The 22,129-nt window shown below is 45.5% G+C and overlaps 1 protein-coding gene across 10 annotated transcripts in view; it reads left to right on the plus strand.

Annotated features, from left to right (window-relative positions):
• CGNL1 (cingulin like 1) overlaps positions 1–22,129 on the plus strand; it is a 101,075-nt gene that overhangs the window by 61,689 nt on the left and 17,257 nt on the right. For all 10 annotated transcript variants that reach the window (XM_080980675.1, XM_080980681.1, XM_080980679.1 and 7 more), the window contains 5 exons: positions 12,954–13,160; positions 15,340–15,444; positions 17,070–17,222; positions 18,722–18,892; positions 20,649–20,810. In XM_080980675.1, the coding sequence (XP_080836801.1) occupies positions 12,954–13,160; positions 15,340–15,444; positions 17,070–17,222; positions 18,722–18,892; positions 20,649–20,810 (798 nt within the window). The remainder of the gene's footprint in view (positions 1–12,953; positions 13,161–15,339; positions 15,445–17,069; positions 17,223–18,721; positions 18,893–20,648; positions 20,811–22,129) is intronic.

Genomic DNA, 22,129 nt, shown 5'->3' on the forward strand with positions numbered 1-22,129 from the left:
AGGCTGGTCTCATGTTCTTCCCTTCTCCTTTGGTGGAAGATTTGTGCTGGCCCATGATTTTTTTTGGTTCCTGTAGCTGTTGTTGAGGAGCGCAGAGAGGACAGAACTGTGCACCCCCCCCACTTGCCTGCTGCCCTCTGCTGGTGCAGTGAAGGGTACTGTGCTATTGCCCGCTTTGATATAAGATTTAAGTGCCCATCCCAGGGACTTCTCTGTTTGTAAAGGGGGAACCAAAGGTGTTAAAATGTATTCCCAGCCCTGGGAATGAAGCAGCTTCATACATCCTGGTGGATTGTAGCCCAGCCACAGTTGCCTGTCCCCCCTACTTTGCCACACTGAATGGCACACATAAGCCACTCGCTTGTTGCTTCCTGGCCAACTGGACAAAAATGGAATAAACATTTGTCTCCCATTTCAGATACTTTGCTCTGTTTACTTGCTGCATGTTCGGAATATAAAAGCCAACCTGCATCCTGCAGCAGAACTTCTTTGGCCTCCACAGAGCATCCTTGTGAAGCTGAGTCCATGCACATGTAAAAATCTATTTAATGGTCTTGGCAAGTCATTAGACAAAGCCTGCAAGGCACAGATTATCCCTTTAAACACTTTGTGGAAACTCAAAGGCTCTGATGCCGTCATCCTTCCCCTCCTCCCGGTCAGTCCCTTTAATCTTGAGTGTGCTAGATTCATTCAGTTTTTAATCTGACCAGACCACATTTTCCATTGTGAATATCATATTGCAGTAATAACAATAAGATATGTTAACACAGGCAGCCCTCATTTGCTTCCTGCCTGTGGCTTAGGCATAGGCCACCGATGTTTTGGGTGAATTTCACCAGCAATCTTCAGTAGCAAGAGCTGGTGGGAAGGAGCCAGTTCTGCTGCCAGTTTGACCCTTTTCCTGTGGCTTCCACAGCCACCCCCCTGCTCTGCCATGCATATATTGGTGAGGGGGCAGGGGGCTGGCCCTTCACTGCGTCCCTTCCCAGCATTCTACCTCTCTGGTGTATTCTTTGTGCATTACATAGCTCACATGTCCCCAGCCTGGTGCCCTTTAGCTGCTGTGAACTGCAACTTTCATCAGCCCCAGCATTATACAGTTGCACTGGCTGAAGCTGGTGGGAATTTGGAAACAGCTGGAGAGCACCAGGTTGGGGACGGCTGGTATTGTTGACTGTCCCTGCTTTTTGCACAATGATTTCACTTGATTTTTCTGGTTGCGTGGTGGAGATGGTGACTTATCAGAACTGAGCAGTTCTCCTACTCAAGCCTACTTAAACCTGCCTTGTGGGTGGTGGATATTGGAAGTAAAAGGAGTTCCTTTAGATGTTTTGTTGTTTATTTGTTGCATTTCTAAACCATCCTTCATTCAAACAATTCCAGGTCAATTTACAAAATGAGTAACATTTAAACTATGAATGGAAGAGTAAAAGAGCAGTTTAAAAGAATGAGACAAAATACAGCAGCAGGCATAATCTGCCTGGATTCCAAGACCTGATCTGAGGCTGATCAGTTCCACCAAGAGCAAGTCTGCTTGAAGAAGGACATTTTAACTTGGTACCTGAAGGCCTGATCAGTGCTGATCACACCTCTAGTGCGAGGGAATTCTGTAGTCAAGTTGCTGCTGCAGAGAAGCCCCTGAATACAGATAATTGCATATCCCAATGGGATGTTCTGCTTGATTGTCAATAATTGGCTGAAAGATCTGGCAAATATATGTTTATATTAGCAGTTAAAAAACACACACCATGTGGTTAAAAAAACCTAACATTCTGCACAGAAGGGTAATCATGCGGTTCTTATTGTTTGTCAAGCTGACATTATTTATATCTGGAAGTTTCATTTGAGCCACTTTGTTAAAACCCTCCCATGTTAATTCTTTTGGCCTAACTGAACTTTATATAACCAGCTTACTGTTTGGCAGAGGTGTCAAAATCTTCTGCTGTTCTGTTATTTCCATTTATTTGAACTGAATCGTCTGTTTGCCTTTCTGTGTTTGGGTTTTTAAAAATCATTTTCTTATCTACTTGGCTGCAGCACTAATTACAGCCATAAAGGCCCCATGAAGCAGCAGCGCATAGCACAATGTGGCACTTCCTGGCCAGAGGCCATGTGAAGCGACTTCCCTCTGCTGCTGAATTTTTGGTGCTATGAAGGGGTGCAGAGAGAGATTGGGGCCGGCCCATCAGGAAGTTCTCTACCACAAACCCCACTGACACGAACATGAGATGGAAAAAGAGCTTGGCTGTACTCTTTCTTATTCATTTCAGTGGGGCTTGTGCAGGAGAATTTCCCAGTGCTCTGTGTTGTACAGTAGTTGATTTAAGAAGTGAGATGGTCTGTCTTGGGCACCAAAACGTTTTCATGCTGCCCCCGGTATCAGGTGTAAGACATGCCACGCTGCCTTAGTTCTCAAAGCTTGGCCCAGTTCTCCTGCAGTCTAGTCTCGCTCTTTTCCTAAGGCTATCTAGAAGCAAGCAGAATACTTCTATCTGATGGTGTCACATCTGAAACAGGGAAACCTATATCGGTAGGGCGGGAGCTTCGGGGTTTCCCTGCTTAAAGCCTAACAATTCCACAGGTTGAGGCCCTGAGGGAAAACAATCCACCCGTCTAGCGAGACCCAGGCCATTGCTGGGAACGCGAGTTAATCTTCTACTCGATTGGTATGACCTTGGCTGTGCTGGAGCGCCAAGCAAACAGAGTGTGGCAGAAGCAATGTACGGCTAAGAGGATAACACAGCCCTGAAATAACCACTTGTTGATAGGTTAATCCTTTTCCTGCTCTGGCTGCTTGTAGCCACGTTAGGCTGTGTTTATGCTGTGAATGAAGTGGCTTGTTTAGCATGAACTGTACGTGGTAATCAAAGATAGGAGTGACACACTCTGTTATTAACCCAGGAACAAGGCTCTGGAGTCCTCTTTTGACTCAAACTGCACCTTGGTTCACACAGAGCAAGCCATCACTCAATAGCTGCAGCATCTGGCAATGACTAAAGGAGATTAGGCAAATTCATGGACAAAGAGAAAGCTAGTTGTGGCTCCATTGGACTATCCAGAGGCTGGATGTACTGCTAAATATACCAGTTTCCAGTCGCCCTTGCTCTCCCCAGCTCCTCTCTTCCCAGGGACGTCTTATGTCCCTTGATTTAAAACAACAACATCCCCAAATTAAAAAACACACAAGTTAAAAAGCAGTTAGAAACAATTAAAACATTTTAAACAATTAGGGCACTGATAACAGCAACATAATCCCTCCTAACAGCAACAACGCCCCCCTCAAACAATTCCCCAACCCAAGAGTCTGTTCAGCCACCTCAGCTTTGGTAGCTGGAGTCAGTCAGGGCGTCAGCCTCCCATGGCAGGTGGAAAAGTCCTGCAAGGCAGGGAGCAGGTCTTCCAGCCGAGATGTGAACGGATTGCACCAAAGGCTCAATGTCCAATGCCAAGTGATGTGAACAGTCTGCCTGTGACACTTGGTCTGTGGTGATGGTCCATAACACAGACAAACCATCACATGATGTTATAGCCCCTCAAGTGATGAGCAGGCTGCCACTGGGATGGTTCGTTCCCACAGCAAGCCCACGCTAGAGGTATTCATTTTTTTCATATTTGTAGGCAAAGCGTGAAGACGGTGGCATGGAGTTGAGGCGAAAATAGTGTTTGATGTTGCACACATTCCCCCCACTTTGGTGGGGAAATTTCTGAAATCCAGAAAAGCTGTTATTCCAGCACACGTGTTATCTCCAAAAGTTTTGTGTCAGGCCAGGTTTTGTTGCCAAGTCAGAAAATGGGTTGGGGGTGGGGACTTTGAAATGAGTGACAGGAACTGAGCTAACCCAAGGTATTTTTATGCCCATGTTGCCTCTTTTGGAATTAACACAGATCATGATTACTTGGATATTTTACCTGTTGAAGTCTCCCTAAAGCGATTCTGTGCTACAGAAGCCTCCTGACATTGGTGGAAATGTCTAATGAGTCAGACTTGCCTGTCTCCTAGTTTTCAGCTTTTAATGGCATCCCAAATGGAGAAGCCTTCAATTTAGAGTTCAAATTTAAGTTTAGATGTTAGATTAGAAGCCTTCAGAAGGAAGTCCAGTGATCTTCCTTTCAACTAAACCCTAATTCTGAGTGATAAACTAGCAAGGTAAAATGGGTTAATCCAGCCCCCACTGTCTGTTATTAGCATGCCTTTTGATAATTAGGCTAAGTATACAATAATCTCTCAGGCGATGTACACACCCAATTCCCTCTAGGATTTTAGTACTGAGAGTCAGAATTCAGATCCATTATCTTGGGGCTGCTACATCACTGTATCCCTGGAAGGGAGTTGGCCTATAACTTAGGTGGGTCACAACTGAAGTGTTGGAAGATAAGTCACTGGGTCTCCTTCAGCATTGTGTCCAGTTATTCTTTGACCCAAAGGAGGAAAGGTTATTTACTATAAGAACTGCTTTGAGAGTTAAAGCAAAACAAACAAAATCCAGCCTTATTTTCCACCTTCATTTGTTGATACAGTTTTTCGCCCCACTGTGTCTAAGCTAAGCAAACTCTCTAAACTGCTGTTGTATGGCCAGACTGCTCGCTTGACCTGTGGGGCAGGGGTTGTTTTCCCAACCCACAATATGCTTGTTTTTTAAACTGTCCAGACAGTGATATTCTTATATCCAGTTAAGATAACCAGCTTACTCCACATTCAGCACTAAGTCTTTTCTGTAAATTCATCAGCAGGATTGCAGGGCAACTCTTGGGCCCATCCAAGATGGCCAGAAACTGAAAATCTGCTTTGAACTTGGCTTCCTTCTGACATGAAGGGAATGTTGTGAGTCACACTTAGCTGTGTAGTTAAATGGGCCTCCTGAGCTGCAAGGACTTAGCTGTACTTTAGCAACAGAATCCTAGAATTACAGAGTTGGGACCCCAAGGGTCATCTAGTTCAGCCCCTGCAATGCAGGAATCTCAGCTATACTTCCATGACAGATGGCCATCCAACCTCTGCTTAAAAACCTCCAAGGAAGGAGAGTCCACAACCTCCCAAGGGAGTCAATTTTTGAGCCATGTTGCAGATCTGCCCAGATTGATTTGTGCACTTGAGGGGGAGGGTGCAGTAGCAGCTAGAGTTGTGCTTCTGACACATTGGAAAGCGGCATTTTGGAAGCAGGAGAGGAAGAATTTGTATTGGAGAGACTTGGATCCGTTTTGGTCACCAAAGTGGATAGCTTTCTTGGTTGCTGTGCTAGCCCATTGAGCAGCATGTGCCTCTTAGGCTGCACTGCAGAACTGGTGCCCCTGCAGATATTGCCCTCCACTAGGGAGTCTTGTGGGCTTCTTCTGCAGTTACACCATCTATGATACCTTTTATATAGTGGACCTGGAATGGGGTGGGGGTGGGGAGAGATGCTGGGAAGCTGGCTTTGGCTATAGGCCCAGGTGGTCAGAAATGCCTAGTTCTGCCTTATGTGCTTCTCATTTACATTTTATGTTTATGTATTTTGTTAAAATATTTCTAGCAGAAGGGTTGAAACAGTAGCAAAATATAAAAATGGAAGCAAGACAACATTGTTACTTAAAAATAACAGCTGAATTGAGTAATTAAAGGATGAATAGGCCAGGCACTTTCCCTAGGGCCAGCAAAAGTGCTGGGTATACATTTGCAAAAAGGGAGTTTAACGGGTGGCCACCACTAACGAGGCTCTTCTCTTTCTTAACCCCCAGATCACCAAAGTAGAAACACATGTAGGAGAAAATTTGAAGTTGACCTGCCAAGCTGGTGCCCTCCAGATGTTGTTGGACTACAACTCCCATTGGCCCTAGCCAACATAGCCAGTGATCGTGGATGATGGGAATTGTAGTCCAATAAATATGGAGGGCACCAGCTTCGGCAGACACATCAACTTGGTCATTTTTATCTCCGTTTTGCAGATGGAGTGGGTGGGGGCTGACCAGAGGTGCAGTGCAGTAATTTAAGGCTCTGGTCTTATGAGGGGTTCTCTCTTTAGAGGACAATGTGTTGTGCTTGGCTGATGTCTCAATGTGGCAAGCCAGCCCTGCCGTGCTCAGAGCCTTCCTGCCGCATGGGGCCCAAAGCCTCTGCCCTCTAGTGTGGCACCAATGGCACTGGGGGTGAAAGGGCAGCAATTTGCCACAGGCAGCCTGACAAGTTTGTGGCTGAGCTGGCATTTGGCCTGGGGGTTTCCCACCTCCCCATCTTCTCCTTCTCAGTGTATTGCTGGCTGACTTCTGTACAGATTGGCATCAGCTCCTGGGGTGGGAGGTTGTGTCATCCCAGGTGCCTTCCTAAGAAATACTTGCTGCATTTAGCCCTTTGCAACCAAGCCTAACAAAATTGCCAGTTGCCATTGTCTGTGTTAAAAGAAACCCACCCTTCAAACCAGCGCAGTGCGCTGCTCTTGTTGTGGTGCACCAGCCAGGCCATGTGCCCCCTCCCATGCCTTCTTGGCACACACGGAGTGTTGCAAGGAATTAGTCTCAGAAGTGAAAAGCTCAGGTTCAAGGCCAGGCAGGCTGACCACTGAAGGCTCCTTTTTAAGTGGGTTCCCCCCCCCCCAGGTTCTTGAGATATTCTCAGCCTATCTGGATAAGTGAGCAGGTGATTCTGGCCTTTGCCTGCAGGAATCTTGCACAGCAGGTTCTGTGGCTTGTATTCTGTGCTTTGTGTTAAATCAAGTAATCATGTTTTAACCCTTGGGAGAGCCGCTGTGAATCACAAATGAAGGAGGGCAGAGCGTGGTGGGGGTGGGGTGGGATTACAGTAGAACAAGGTTAGTCCAGCACAGGCATCTAACTCCAAACTTTGTGTAGCCTTTAAACACTCTGCTGTTGGTTTTGGGGCATCTGGAACAAATTGGTGTTGTTAACCTGGCTGCTGCTGTATCCCAAGGCTGTGTATCTGTGTATGTTTGAGTAGTGTTTGTGCAGGGCGGGGGGGGGGGGGGAAGTAGGGAGAGGATATGGTGTTCCTTACACAGTGCTTCCCCCATGTGCCATTCTTGTTATACGTAACCCAAGTTGTTAGGAAACAACAGTGCTTTTGGGCAGATCCAGAAGCTATCTGTTTCTCAGGTACGGAACACCGTTCAGGTGAGGCCCCCAGGATCTGGCCACAACACAAATCAGAGATACTCCCCCCGCTTCACTCGAGCAGCTGAATCTTTTCTTAGCCTAGATTTGGGATTAGTAGCAGCACTTTTGAGGCTTTCAGGACCATTAAACAAACAAACAAACAAACAAACAAACAAACAAACAAACAAACAAACAAACCATTAAATCTCTTTTAAAGTGTAATGTGCTTTTGTTTCAAAAAATCATGTTATTTCTTTTTTTCCATTAGTTTTTACTGAAGATGTTCTTGTTTTACAAAACTGACAAATACACAAGGGAAAGTACATATAGCATCACCACTTTTGATTCATAGAGTCTTTTTCACGGTTCGTTATTGTTCAGTATGAGACACTAATGTCATAGACATCCTATGGTTGGGGGAAGAGATGGGTAGGTCCAATATTTATATATTTATACAGTCATACCTTGGGTTGAATGTGCTTCAGGTTGAGCACTTTCGGGTTGCGCTCCGTGGCAACCCGGACGTAACGGAGCTCGTTACTTCCAGGTTTCGCCACTCGTGCATGCACAGACACTCAAAATGATGGCATGCACGGAAGCGGCAAAATGCCACCTGCGCACGCGCAGACGCACCGTCGCGTCTTACGTTCCATTCAGGATGCGAACGGGGCTCTGGAACGGATCTCGTTCGCATCCCGAGGTACCACTGTATATTTATCTTCATTGGCATTGCGAGATGTTGGAGGGTCTAGAGTTTGATTGGTTGCGTTCAGTTGGTTGCAGTGTGGCTTGTTTATATGTCGGGGTGGTTGTTTGGTCAGGTTAGACATATTGGTTTGTATGTTGTTGTGGGGGTAGGTCATTGTCTTGTTGTGCTGTGTATGTGATGAAGAGGAACCACACTGGGATGAAGATGTCTTCCTTTGCTTGTCCCCGTGCTAGTTTAAGTATGTTGGCTAAGTTCTCCAGTAGGGTGGTTTCCCATACATTTTGGTTCCAGTGGTCTATGTTTGCTCCTGATAGGTCTTTCCAGGGTCTACTTATGATGTTTCTAGCTGCGGAGATTAAGTGACTTATGAGTTCCTTGTTGTGTACGTCTGCATTGTTGTCCTGGAAGATATTTAATAGAGTTACTTCTGGAGTTACTTCTACAGTGGTATCTCCAGTTACAAACTTAATTCATTCCGGAGGTCCGTTCTCAACCTGAAACAGCTCGTAACATGAGGCGCACTTTCGCTAATGGCGCCTCCCACTGCCGGCGTGTGACTTTCACTCGCATCCCGGGGCACCCTCCCAGTTTGGTGTCATCTGCAGATTTGATGAGCATCCCCTCAATTCCTTCATCCAAGTCATAAAGACGTTCAGTTCAGTTCAGTTTATTGTGTTTACATTATACAAATAATAATAATAATAATAATAATAATAATAATAATAATACTGCTGCTTATAATGGCTTACATTTCTGCTCCCCGACCTTTAGAAGATAAATGATTTCCTATTCCTCATTTAAGTTTTATTACATGAATTTGTAAAGCCTTGGCAAAAAAATTGTTCTAAAGGATATATACCTTTAGACAACAAAAATCAAGTCTGCAAGAGATGTACCTCCCTTCTGCGATCTTAACAATGGATGGATGTAATTGTTTCTAAGATTGTTATAAAATGGGCACCCAAGGAGTACATGAGTTATGTCTTTGATTGACACAGAGTTGCAGCCGCAAACTCTATCCTTCTTAGGAACTCCTTTATGTCGGCCCATTTTTATAAAGACATTGAACTACAACAGGCCCAGGACAGAACCCTGTATCACTTTTTCCCCAGGATGATGAGGAACCATCAATGAGTACTCAATCAACCAGCTACAAATCCACCTAGCAGTTACCTCGTTCAGCCCACATTTCTTCCAGCTGTGGGAGATGAGGCAGGTGCACAGACCAGATTGAGGCTGTTGGGATCCTTAGGAGGCGGTTTCCATATACACTGATACACAGATCTTTCAAGTAGAGTCCATGTATTGAAATAGGTGGTACATTTGGAAAAAGAGAGCATTATAAAATGCTGCAGTCCTTTGATATATAGAGCAGGAGGTGTTTTCTCTGTCTAATGTGAAACGTAAGACTGAAATGGCAGCTGCCAGAGTATTAGCTGCAGCAAGATAATCCTCCAGTTCTGTAACATCTTTATTGGTTCCAATCCTGGGACTGTCTCCACCCACAAATTTTCTACCTGGACTCTTCAATGGACACCAGAGGCCCTTCCTTCTCTCTCTTCCACCACCTGAGGTCCTGTGGGTGGGCACATGAGACATGTCTTTGTGCCAGAACTGTGGGACGTCTTCAGAATGAGGCCTATCCTGCTCCATTGAGGCTACTGCAAGAAAGACTGTTTGAGGGAGGTGCCCTGTTAACAATGATTCTGTATTCAGGTATTACCGTACCTCTCCTGGTTTTTAGCACAGGACTCTGCTGTGCTGTATTTTCCTCCTTGTCCCATATTTCCCTCATATTCTTTTGTTTGTTTGTACAGTTAGCTTCTTTTTTAAATGGAAAGCTTGGGTAGAGATATTGGTTGAAGTGAAGACTAGATCATCTCTATGGATTTCTTGTTTCAAACCCTATAAATAAGCAGCAGATCTTGAGAGTGATCAGCGAGGAGTTGGTTAATGCACAGTTGCAAAGTATTAATTTGAAATATTACATACCCACATCCCGGCCATTCAGTCTTGAGCTATGAACAACATAATCTCCCTCAGCTTTCACTTTCATGTGCATAATGGGATTCCTTTAGCAGTGTTTGGTCCGAGGATAACAGGATGGTGGCAGTGGGACAAATCCCTCTTAAAAACATTTTGTACCGCAATGCATGGGAGAACTGGTTAAAGGGCAGCTCATTTGAGCGAAAGTGTAACCTTTGCATAGCTGCCAAGGTCGTTGGAGACCTGTGGCGGTTGGTGACTAAGTGCCGGTCACACAGCTTTGGGTAGCCTTCAACAGCTTTTGCTCGTACACCCCCTTCCCCCCCTTCCTGCCAGCCTTGTGATTCTAAATAACATGGGGGGGGGGAGCAGAAATCCTTGGAATAGGTTCTCATAGCATGGCTCTTTACTGGTGAGCTCTGGGGAGCCGAAAGGGGAGATGAATTGGCATCGAGGAGCTGATAAACATTAGGGAGAGCAGGCAGCAGCCCAAAGTCATTCCCCATCCAAAAGGGTTCAGTTTTGTGCAAAGGACGTTGGGGATGGAGATCTCTCTCTCTCTCTCTCTCTCTCTCTCTCTCTCTCTCACACACACACACACACACACTCCCTTCTCTGCCCTGTTTCAATTAATCCAATTTAAAATGCTCCATAGAAAGTAAGACAGAGTTTGGAAAGACTGGTGCTTCCAATACCATCTCTGTGCCAACTCCTCCCTATGGCCCTTGCCTTCTCTGTAGTCTGGCTAGAAAACTGCCACCGGCATCTTTGTACGGAGCCACATGGCAGAATGCACGTCCAAAGAACCTTGTGAAAGCCCCTCTGAGAGTTATTTCTTTCCTCCCGTTTCTCTCTCTCCCACTACCACATGGGAGCTGCAAAGCCATGCTGCCCGCATGACAGGAGCCAGTGTGCCAGGTTGATGGCGCTGGAAATTGCACTCGAGTTGTCCCTAAACGTGGGTGTGACCAGCACTTGGAAGGTTATGAGAGACCTCAGCATTGCATTCCCTGAGCTCTGCGGCTCAGCAGGTCCTTTCAGCGTGAGGCCAAAGGAAAGGCAGGCCCCTCTCTGGAGGGTTTGCTAATGAGCAGAAAACTCTCGGCTCTCCTTTGTGAGAACTTGGAACAAACCTGCGCAGCCACAGCAGAGGCAGACCTACCTGATCTGTCTATCTTGCTAGCTATCTGCTAGCTACAGCCTTTCTAACAAATCATGCAATTTAAAAAATGACATTCAATCTGATAGGCACGTTACAGCGGGGAAAAGGAATGAGGAGGAGAAAAGCAAAATAGGCAAATCTGTGTAGCAACTCTTAGAAAGTATTAGATGATGGAGTGGCAGGCTGCCAATGGGAACAGTTCTGGGAAGGGAGGAGTCAAATGGCCAGTGGTGCTAGCCAAGCCAGTGGGACAGGCCCTTGCATCAGGTGCTGGCAAGAATCCAGAGTCTATTCTAACCTGAGAGAATCATAAAATCGTAGAGTTGGAAGGCACCCCGAGGGTCATCTAGTCCAACCCCCTGTGATGCAGGAATCTCAGCTAAAGCATCTGTGGCAGGTGGCCATCCAGCCTCTGCTAAAAAACCAAGGAAGGAGAGTCCACAACCTCGCAGGGGAGGCCGTTCCATGGTGTGCCATTGTATCTGTCAATTAATTCCAGTTCTTCAACCCCAGATCCATTCCCATTGTCCATTGTGCGTTTTTGGTTAGAGAGAATGGCCAAGGAAGCTGTTTTAGTGCTGTCCATTGAGCCATTCCTGTTAAATCCTGCCTTTCCACACTGTGGGGCCCAGTGATGTCCAAAGCTGTTGCCCTCTGGTATATTCTTCCTAGTAGACTTGCAGCAAACCAGAGTTGAAAATAGAAACCATATACAGTGGTACCTCGGGTTACATACACTTCAGGTTACAGACTCCGCTAACCCAGAAATAGTGCTTCAGGTTAAGAACTTTGCTTCAGGATCAGAACAGAAATTGTGCTCCGGCGGCGCAGCAGCAGCAAGAGGCCCCATTAGCTAAAGTGGTGCTTCAGGTTAAGAACAGTTTCAGGTTAAGTACGGACCTCCAGAACGAATTAAGTACTTAACCTGAGGTACCACTGTATTTAGAAGACAGACTACGTGAGCCCCAAAGCCACTTCCTTCACTGCCTCTCTCTGTTCACGGCATTCCTGCTTTGATGCTGATTCTCTAAGATATGTCATGCGATGGTCTCCTCCTCCTCCATGGCAGATGGTTCAAATGATGAATCCCAGGGGGGAAGCATGGACTCTCCTGGTTCATATCTGCCTAGTCTGAGTTTCTGCTGATGCAGATCTGCTGGTGGAGGATCTTCTATAACAGTGTTTGTTAAGATGGAATTGCGTTTAAAGGCTCAGGACACCCTCCTTGGCCATCTGCTAACTCCAAGCCTGCGTGTTAAGCAAATACATCAACAAAGTCCAGCAGGCAACAGATGGAGTCTGTGCCAGCAACCTGCTGAGAGGGTTCAACAGCTTCCTGATTTCTACTTTGTAATGACCCAGCATATCCTCTCCTCCCCACTCGCAAATGCTTAAGTTGCCTCTTTTTTGAGCAAATTGGTCAGACCATCTAAATTCATCAGCAAGCAGGACTTTGGCTTCTGCTACTTTAAATCCAGAGCCATTCTGCCCCCTCCAGTCTCCATTTACAACCCCGTGAAGTAAAGGCACATACAGTGGTACCTCGGGTTACATACGCTTCAGGTTACAGACTCTGCTAACCCAGAAATATTACCTCGGGTTAAGAACTTTGCTTCAGGATGAGAACAGAAATCGTGCTCTGGCGGCGCAGCGGCAGCAGGAGGCCCCATTAGCTAAAGTGGTGCTTCAGGTTAAGAACAGTTTCAGGTTAAGAATGGACCTCCGGAACGAATTAGGTACTTAACCGAGGTACCACTGTACTTTGAGGTTCAAGAGAGCTGCAGGCCAGTGTTGCCCATCTTTTCAGATACAGGCCAGTGTGACTTTCCAATGGAGGCACATGCTATACACCGTGTGTGTCTGTGTGTGTGTGTGTGTGTGTGTGTGTATGTGTGTATGTGTGTGTTGAGCACCGAGCAGCAACTGTCTTATTGTACAGCCCAGACCAAAATCCTGTGGTCTGTCTTCTCAGAGCTGCCGTCTTCTGACCCATGTTGTGTGTTGTGTTCCTAGGAAATGGGCTCCCTGTCCAGTGCCAAGGCTGCGGCTGAGAAGATGCAGAGGACGGCGGAAGTTCAAGTGGCCAAGATGGTGGAGCAGAGCCAGGAGTTGGAAGGAGCCATTGCAGAGCTGGAAAAGCAAAGCAAAGAACTCCAGCAGGAGCTGGAGAGCATGAGAGGAGAAGGAGGGAAAAGGGAGGAAATAATAAAGAGCTATGAGGTGAGCATTGATGCACAACCCACAGCCAGCATGTGTGGTTTTTTTATATCTTATTTATTAAGTCTCCAAAAATGTTTCAAAGCATTTATCATCATATACAATTTTTTTAACATCCAAAGTTTCTTCTTGACTTCCCACCTCTCCTTACCTGATTTTTTTTTTTTACTCCTTTTTATTAGTTGTTTTATAACAGATATATTTTTTATTATCTAAACCCCACTAAAAACACTAAAACTACCTAGTCATCATGTTGGGCTGCTTGGTCAAATGAAAAAATCTGCCCATCATCCAAATCCACTAATCCGCTGCTTAGCCACAGCCGACATGTTTAGAAACCAAAAGAAACCTGTGGCTTTGAATGCTCAGCTGCAGCAAAGGCACAAGTGGAAGGGTTTAGGGTGACCTTTGCCAGCCTGGAGCCTCTAGATGTTTCAAACTACAACTCCCATCAGCCCCAGCCAGTATGGCTTGCGGGCCTTGTAACCAGGGGCAGGGCAGAGTGAGGAAGGCGAAGTCTGAACAAGATGGTTTCTTCTTTATTTGCTTTATTTTGTAAATACTGTACAGAAGTCACCCTTCTGCATGAGATTGTCGGGTTGAACACAGTAATCATGCCAACACAATAATAATAACTAAAATCACCCTTGAAGATACACACTTTAAAATTAACTTTGTGCTGCTATTGCCTTCACACACACACTGGGTGAGATTCACCTTTTACTCAGTGTAGACCCACTGAATATAATTAAGTTAGGCCCATTAATTTCAGTGGGTCTGCCCTGAGTAAAACTTAGTTGAATATCACTCCCTGGTTTGTTAAAGCATTGTGGATTGTATATTGATTTGATTTTGTTTCTACGGGGATATACGCTCGGTATTTATCACTCCTGTTATACAAAAATCTCCAAATGGGTCCGAACTTCAATGTCTAAAACTCCTGGTAGAGGACAAGGATCTAGAGATCATGCTAAGGGTGGCCAAATTCTGTGCGACTGCCATAAAACTTAGGGAACAAGCTGTACTACCAAAGTGATTAAGGTTTTAAATGACAATTTTAGGTTATATTTTAGTGATCAAGATTTAATATATATTTTTAACTGCCACTATATCTGAATTGTCTCTGTTATACCCAATGGCAATTCAATGTATTCCTGTTGTGTTTTATGTTTTTCCTGATATTGTAAGTGAGCCGGAATTGGTTTGTGACCGTAATAATAAATTCATTTGATTTTTAAATTGTGAACTGCCCAAAGAACACCATGGATTAGGCAGAATAAAAATGCCTACAAAAATAAATAGAATGAAAGCAAAGTAACAAAAGTAGTGGACCATAACCAAGAAAGGGCATAAAAACTCTAAAACTACCTAGTCATCATGTTGGGCTGCCTGGGCAAATGAAAAAAATCTGCCCATCACTCAGATGACATCACCACTGACTCCAGGAAAGCTTCTCATAGAAAAATTCCAAATATGTGGTGCCTTTAACCCCCACCCTCCCACTTGACTTCTGCTGGGGCAGGGGGTGTCAAGGGAGGGTTTCAAAGGATGTGAGTAAGATAAATGGGGAAGGGCTGCAGCTCTGCATGCAGATGACCCTCAGCTCGATCTCTGCTGACATCTCCAGGTGGGGCCAGGGACCCCGGAGAGCCTCTGCTGGCCCGTGTAAACAGTACTAAGCTAGGTGGACCAATGGCATGACTTAGCATCAGGCAGCTCCCTGTGCAGCTGCAATAGCAGGGTTCAGAGGGCAATCCCTTGGCCCTCATGGGGCATGCAGGGAGGGTGGTGAGGCCCTAAGCCCACAGAATAATAATAATAATAATAATAATAATAATAATAATTTATTATTTATACCCCGCCCATCTGGCTGGGTTTCCCCAGCCACTCTGGGCAGCTTCCAACAAAATATTAAAATACAATAGTGCGTCAAACATTAAAAGCTTCCCTAAACAGGGCTGCCTTCACTTGGTTTGAGGAGCTGGGTAAATAAAAAAAAAGCAGAATTGGTGCCACAAGAAAGAGAGCCAAACTAGGTGAATATGTAGACACATTGTACGGGAGCAGAAGTTTTGGAGTTCCAAAATGGGCAGAAGTTTGAAATGTTGTATCTTTGGGAGAGACACCATGGAGAGAATGCTTCCTCAGTTTTTTTCGAAGATAACCTTGTCTTTTATGGCAGAAAGAGAAGCAGCACTTGGAAGAGGCCCTGGCACGTCTGGCAGAGGAAAGGCAGGGGCTGGCACTGGCCAAAACCGCTTTGGAAGCCCAGCTGGAGGATGCACAGGTAAAGGAAAATCTGACTCTCAGACTTGCATCAGGCCTGCTCCGTCCCCTTGCGCCCTCCCGGCAGAGTCTTTGGGCTTCCACGTCCTCTGGCCTTTACTGGTGTCCCTGGTGGTGTCACTAGCAGGATTGCTTTCCTGCCACAGTTGTTGAACATCAGCATCGTATTTTGCTTTCTAAGTTTGTATCCCTTCGACTTGCTTTGCAGCATTCTAAGCTGTCATGCTTCTCATAGAACGGTGAGCAGCAGATCAGCAGAACTGCTGCCGAGACCTGCTGGTTCAGATCTGTTGCCGCCACTGCTCCAACTTTATCTCATTGGTAGTCTGGGCTACAGGCAGGACATGCAGTTTTTATTCTCCAGCACTTAATGCTTTTGCCATGCAGCTTCCATCTCTGTCTGATCTGAGTTGGTGTTGGTTGTTTTTCAAGGATTTGTAAACAAATGGTGAAGTTAAATGACCTGTGAAAGATGGATTCATGGGGCTGCAGGAGTGTTTTGGAATGGAGATGGCTGGCAGATTTAGTTTAAAAAAACACACAGAGAGAGAGAAAAACACAGTGGTAGCTTTTCACATCATATTGTGTTCTGGTTAAGTGCTACATTGCCTGCTAGGCTCTTTTTCTTCAGGAGAATTCAAGGATCGTGCTAATCTTTGCACCCTCTTCTCCTATTTAATTCCTGGTGTGAAACTTTTCAACTATAAGAACTCCCTTTTATAGTAAGGTAAAGACATAAGGGGATGTGGGTGGCGCTGTGGTCTAAACCACTGAGCCTAGGGCTTGCCGATTGGAAGGTCGGCGGTTCGAATCCCCGTGACGGGGTGAGCTCCCATTGCTCAGTCCCTGCTCCTGCCAACCTAGCAGTTCGAAAGCACGCCAAGTGCAAGTAGATAAATAGGTACCGCTCCGGCGGGAAGGTAAACGGTGTTTCCTTGCGCTGCTCTGGTTTCGCCACATGACCTGTACACTGTCTCCCTCGGCCAGTGAAGTGAGATGAGCGCCGCAACCCCAGAGTCGTCCATGACTGGACCTAACGTTCAGGGGTCCCTTTACCTTTAAAGACATAAGAGTGACCCCTCCTAGCTTTACTTGTGCTGCTGAGGAGTCTCATTTGCCCCATGCTTGGTGTGAACACTGGGGTGGGGGGGACGGACCTAAACAATCAGATTCAGAATATGAACTGTACACATTGAGCAGGGTGAGGTTTTTAGGTGCAGGTGTGTCCAGCACATGAACCCACATTTACATAAATGCCCTTCATCCACCACTGTCTGTTTTGTGCACTGAATTTGCACTTCCCTGGTGCTCAGCACAGTCAAATGCTAGGTGTGCTTCTGGGCATGATTTGTGCTTGGTGGTACTTTACTTACAATGTAACCTCTGTATTTAACCTTTAAAATACTGATTGTGCCCACAGAGCAACATTAAAAGCCCAGGTCCCTGCGCCAGGGAACTTAAATCAGAGGACCCCTTCTCTGATTTTATTTTATTTTTTAAGTTTCTTGTTACAGCAGGGATTCCCCCCCCCCATTTGTTCTCATTTATTGGAAGAATGTTAAGTGCATGGGATCAAAAAAATTGCAAGAGAGCATCTCACACGGTGGCTTTTTTTCATGGCTGCAGAAGGACGTCAGCCGGCTGAACCAGGAGCTGCAACAGTTAACTGACCGGCTGAAAGATGAAGCTAACCAGAAGGATCAGTTAAAGAGGATGAAGAGTGAATTAGAGAATGAGAGGTGGCAACTGGACAAGACTATTGAGAAGTTACACAAGGAGGTACGAGCTGGCTGGAGATTAAATATCAAGGGCAGGGGGAGAGAAAAGAAAAGACCAAATTGTACAAAAGGGTTAGAGAGAAAGAGAGAAAGAGGTACAAATGAAAGTGAAATGTGAACTTTGCACTTAATGTTTGGGACCCAGGGAAGATCAATAGGCGCTTTTAGAGCAGCAGTTGTAGCTGGGGCAGGAACACAGCCATCTATCCCAAACGCAAAACTGCAGGAAACAGACAGCACTTCACCTGGGGCCTGAAATGTCAGCAAACCTGGTGATTTATTTCCAGCAAAACTTAAGAACAACACATTTGTTGCTGTTTTGTTTTTTTTAACCCAGTGGCCTCAGGGCTGGCTGCAGCAAGCACAGCCAAAGAAACACACCTATGCCAGCTCTTAAAAAGGCAGCATAGATTAAACATGAATTAGTCAGAATGACTGCCCCTTCTCTCTCCTCCTCCCAGCTTTTCATTCCAACCCACTGCTCCTTTTCTTGATATAATTACTTACGGGTTCATTTTTTAAATGTTTAGAACCACTTTTCTGCTTGTATCCTGAAGGTAGTGTTCAGTGTAACCATAAGAGTTATCTTTAAAAATGCAAAATGAACTATTATATTAGCCATTTCATGAAGCCAGATGAGACCACTGGGCCACTCACTCGCCCTTCTCATTGCCAACCAGCACTCCTGGAACTGCCACTTGCATGCTCACCCACCAGTGCTGAGAGCCAGGCCAAGTCTCCACGGTTTAAGTAGCCACTGTGTTTCTACAAGCGCTATTCAAAGACTTTATAGCAGAGGTGGGGAGCCTGGTGCCCTCCAAGATGCTTTTGGACTGCGACTCCCATCATCCTTGACCATTGGCCATTCTGGCTGCTGGGGCTGATGGATGTTGGGGCTCCAGCAGCATCTGGAGAACCAGATAAGTTCCCCACCCACCTTTCACTTTAGATTGTAATTTGTGAGCAACACAAGCTGAGAAACCATCAGTCTGTGATTTGCTCTTTGGGCTTCTGTGTTCAGCCTAAAGCAGGGGTCCCCAAACTAAGGCCTGTGGGCCGGATAAGGCCCAAGGGACTCGTTTATCTGGCCCGCAGCGACTCCCACCGCCTGCTCTTACCGGTGCTGCACTGCACAGCTGCCCACTTCTGGGTCGGAGGAGCACTAGAAATAGCTTGTGTGCATGCACAAGCGTTGTGTGCACGCGCAAGCATTATTTCCGGTGCACATCCGGGTCGGAGGAGGCCCGTGCACATGCGCACAAGCTATTTCTGGTGCTCCTCCGACCCAGAAGTGCACCGAAAATAGCGTGTGCACACGCATATGGGCACGCACTCCCCCGCCCTCCAGCCCACCACGTGATTGGCGCTGGAGACACCAGCCCGAGGCATGGTAAGTTTGCTGACCCCTGGCCTAAAGCTTTTGGATGATGAGAGCCTGCTTTGGGCATCTTTCGATTGCTTCTTGTTTCTTGCTAATGCTTCCTTTCCTTTTTTTGCTAGATGGCAGAAATCATTGAGGTTTCACGAACATCGACGCTGGAGCTCCAAAACCAGCTTGATGAATACAAGGAGAAGAATCGCCGGGAGCTTTCCGAGACACACAGGCAGCTGAAAGACAAAAACCTGGAGCTGGAAAAGGCCCACCTGGCGTCCCTCAAGATGCAGGAGGAGGTAACGGCTCCTCAGCCTGGAAAAATCATCCTGATTCTCTGGGACAATGTGGACTTTTGCGGGGGGGGGGGGGCAGGGAGAGAGAGAGAGAAATCCCAATCTCACCCGAGTTAGCTCCATCCAAGTCCTTGCCAGCAAGTGTCCTGTTTTGGTCTCCCATGGTCAAGAGAGAGGTAAGAACAGACACACTGGGCAAGCTTCAGTGATTTACAAAAATCTGAGAACTTATCAGTGGAGGATATAAAAGAATGTGGCCTCTTCATCTTTGAAAATGGGCCATTTTCTATGTTATGATTTACACAGGAACCTCCCTGGGCAAAGTGGTCCAACAAGAAACCTGTATTCCAGCATGATTCAGTAACTGACTGTAAAGCCTATAATGAGTTTAAAGGGTCACAGATAATGTAAACAAGCTCCAGGAAGAAGGGAGGGTTTGGCTTGCTGTCCAGGGTTACAGAGTTATTATCTAAGGCTTGCTAAACTAGGAGATTGTTTCGTTAGAATGTTTTTTATCCCATCCCACACCTATCTCCCCAAAAAGCCATTGGCATGCTGCCATCTTGTGGCTGGAAGAAAATCATGCAAGATCACTGATACAAATAGTTAAGAAGTGCAAGTTCTGACTTAACAGACTTTGCTCATGAAAGAGCCTGGACTTTTAAAACAGTCTCTGCGTGAGTAATTCCATGTGGAAACATTACATGGAGATTGTTAATCTGCACACTATATCTAGAGCTGTATCCGTGAACAGGATCTTACAGAAATCCAAGATTCTGAATCTGGAAGTGGTATTGTACTAAAATAATCTTTTTCCACATGAGGTGCTCACAAAGTCACCCAAGAAAGTCCATGAGCACAGAACACACCACCAAAGGCAATTTGTACCAAGCTGTGCTTCTCTTTCGGCTTGCTTAATGAGCCACAACGTCCAGATATCTTGTTGCTTTGCACAAACGGCTGGATCTTCATTTTCCTTGCCTCTCTTGCTCCCATGTTCCCGTTTCCTTTAGACAACCTTCCTCAACCCAGTCCCCTTGAGATGCGTTGGAGGTTTTTAAGCAGAGGTTGGATGACCATCTGCCATGGATGCTGGACTAGATGTCCCTTCCAACTCTATGATTCTATGACTACAACTCCCATCAGTCCTAGCATCATTCAGCTGTACTGGATGAGGGTGATGGGAGTTGTAGTCAAGAACATCTGGTAGATACCAGTTTGGGGAAGGTTGTCAGGAGGCTGGGGTAAGTTTTTTTACTTGCTGATCTGGGCAATGCCCTTTGCTTAACAAATGTAGCCACAGATTCCCAATATTGAGAAAATAGAGCTGCCTTATTTGGTATTTCTTTCTGTAACCAGTTCCTTTCTTTTCAACAACCACTTTCTTCTTCTCAAACTGGAGTGGGTACCCCAAAATGGTTAAGCTGCTTTCAGTGTTAGCTGGACAGGTGAATTTTCACAAGACACCTCCCAAATGGGATTGCTTGCTACACTAGGCCAGGATTCCTGCACAGGGCAAGGTGGTTTGTGAAGGGGTGGGCAGTTAGCCTTATGGGGATCCACTGCCCCTTCTCACCTTTGAATCAGGCTTGGAGGGAAGTCAGGCTTATAATAGCAGATGGGCCCATGAATCTGTACTTGGAAAATGCAAGATGGATTTACTTTTACCTATAAGTTTCTCTGTCTGCAACAGACCAGACTAGTGATTGCCTCCTACCCAGGGGGGTCTTTAGCCCACAATTTCTTCTTCTTCTTTCAGATGCATTTTATGGAAAAAGAATTACGAGATCACCAGAGAGCTCAAGATGAGGCTATTACCAAAACACAGCTTCTGGAACAGACTTTGAAAGCCCTGGAATATGAACTGGAGGCCAAAAATCACTTGAAAGAAGATAGAGCAAGACAGGACAAGATCATGGAGGTAGATGAGATGAGTGGGGTGGAGGGTGGGAGAGAGCTGAGTCACCTTTTCAGACACCACCAGGAAGATGAACACGGGGAGGGGGACTGACTCCAGCTCCAGCTCCTTTCCATAAGCACCACCAGATGCCAATGAGGTTCGGTTTGATTGGCTCTCTCGCTTGTCTCACACAAGACTATTTAGCTGCCTGGCCTTTGCTTACATGTTTCTTTCCTTCCTTCTCTCTGGAGAGGGAAATACATGTTGCCAGCTGGCTATTTGAACTGGAGCAGGCCGTCTCTCTCTTTTTTTTTTAAATGATATTTATTGAAAATTTTAGAATTACAAAAGAGAACAAAGAAGAAAAAAAGAAAGAAAAAACAAAGAAAAGACAAACCACAGTCAAACAATACAGATTAATAAAAATCAAAATCAAAAAATAACACGACACGATTAAAAAACAAAAATATACCACAAACATTTAAAAACAAAACCAATATTCTCATATCTTTAACTGTCATTACCTTCTTTCTTTGACCTCCTCCTCCTCCCTTTTTTGTATCCTGGTTATTAATTGTTGCAGCAAATCCTTTCCATATTTCATAATATTCTGTCATTACTTTACCTTAATCTATTTTACTCTTATCTTAGTATGAAAACCTTAAAACTTAAATCTTATTTTTACCAATTTCTCATAACCGTAATATTCTTACATAATTCTTTAAACATTTTTGCTAAAGCCAAATAATTTTGTTCCAACATTTTTCTAACATTCATCAATTTTATAAAACAATCATAATAAAAGAAATAACAATCCAATCTTCATCCAGCGTCTCTTCCTCCTGGACCCGGGTTTTGTCAGTCCTTTCTATCCCATCAATCTAGCGCATTAACCTGGTAACCTTATGTCCGAGGCGCTTAAGTCTCTTCCATGTCCCTTCCGCAGCTCTTCTTCATATTTATAGCTATATTTTCCTTTATCTCCTACTTCTTTCACTCTTGGGAACTCCAGCTTGATAATGCTTTTGACCCTTCTCGACAAATCAGCCCCTATTCCATAGTCCACACTAAGCTCCATGTGGTATTTAAAAACATGTTTCAAAGTCCCTCCAAAATTGAGAGCCCCCACAACCCCAAACATCTCACGGCCCATTGCCAGACTCGAAAAGTCCAAACCTCCCTGCACAGGGGGGGGTCTATCCAACCCCCCATTTCCAAACCCAACCAAACTTTATCTTTCCAAATCTGGCTTTTTCCAAGTTCATTTGTCAAATCCAAGAATTCGTGCTCCTGCTGGGCCGCAGCTCCCTCCATCTCTGGCGCCCAAGATTCAGCAACAT

The sequence above is a fragment of the Podarcis pityusensis genome, assembly GCF_964106645.2.
Source record: "Podarcis pityusensis genome assembly, chromosome: 14".
NCBI classification, from domain to species: Eukaryota; Metazoa; Chordata; class Lepidosauria; order Squamata; family Lacertidae; genus Podarcis; species Podarcis pityusensis.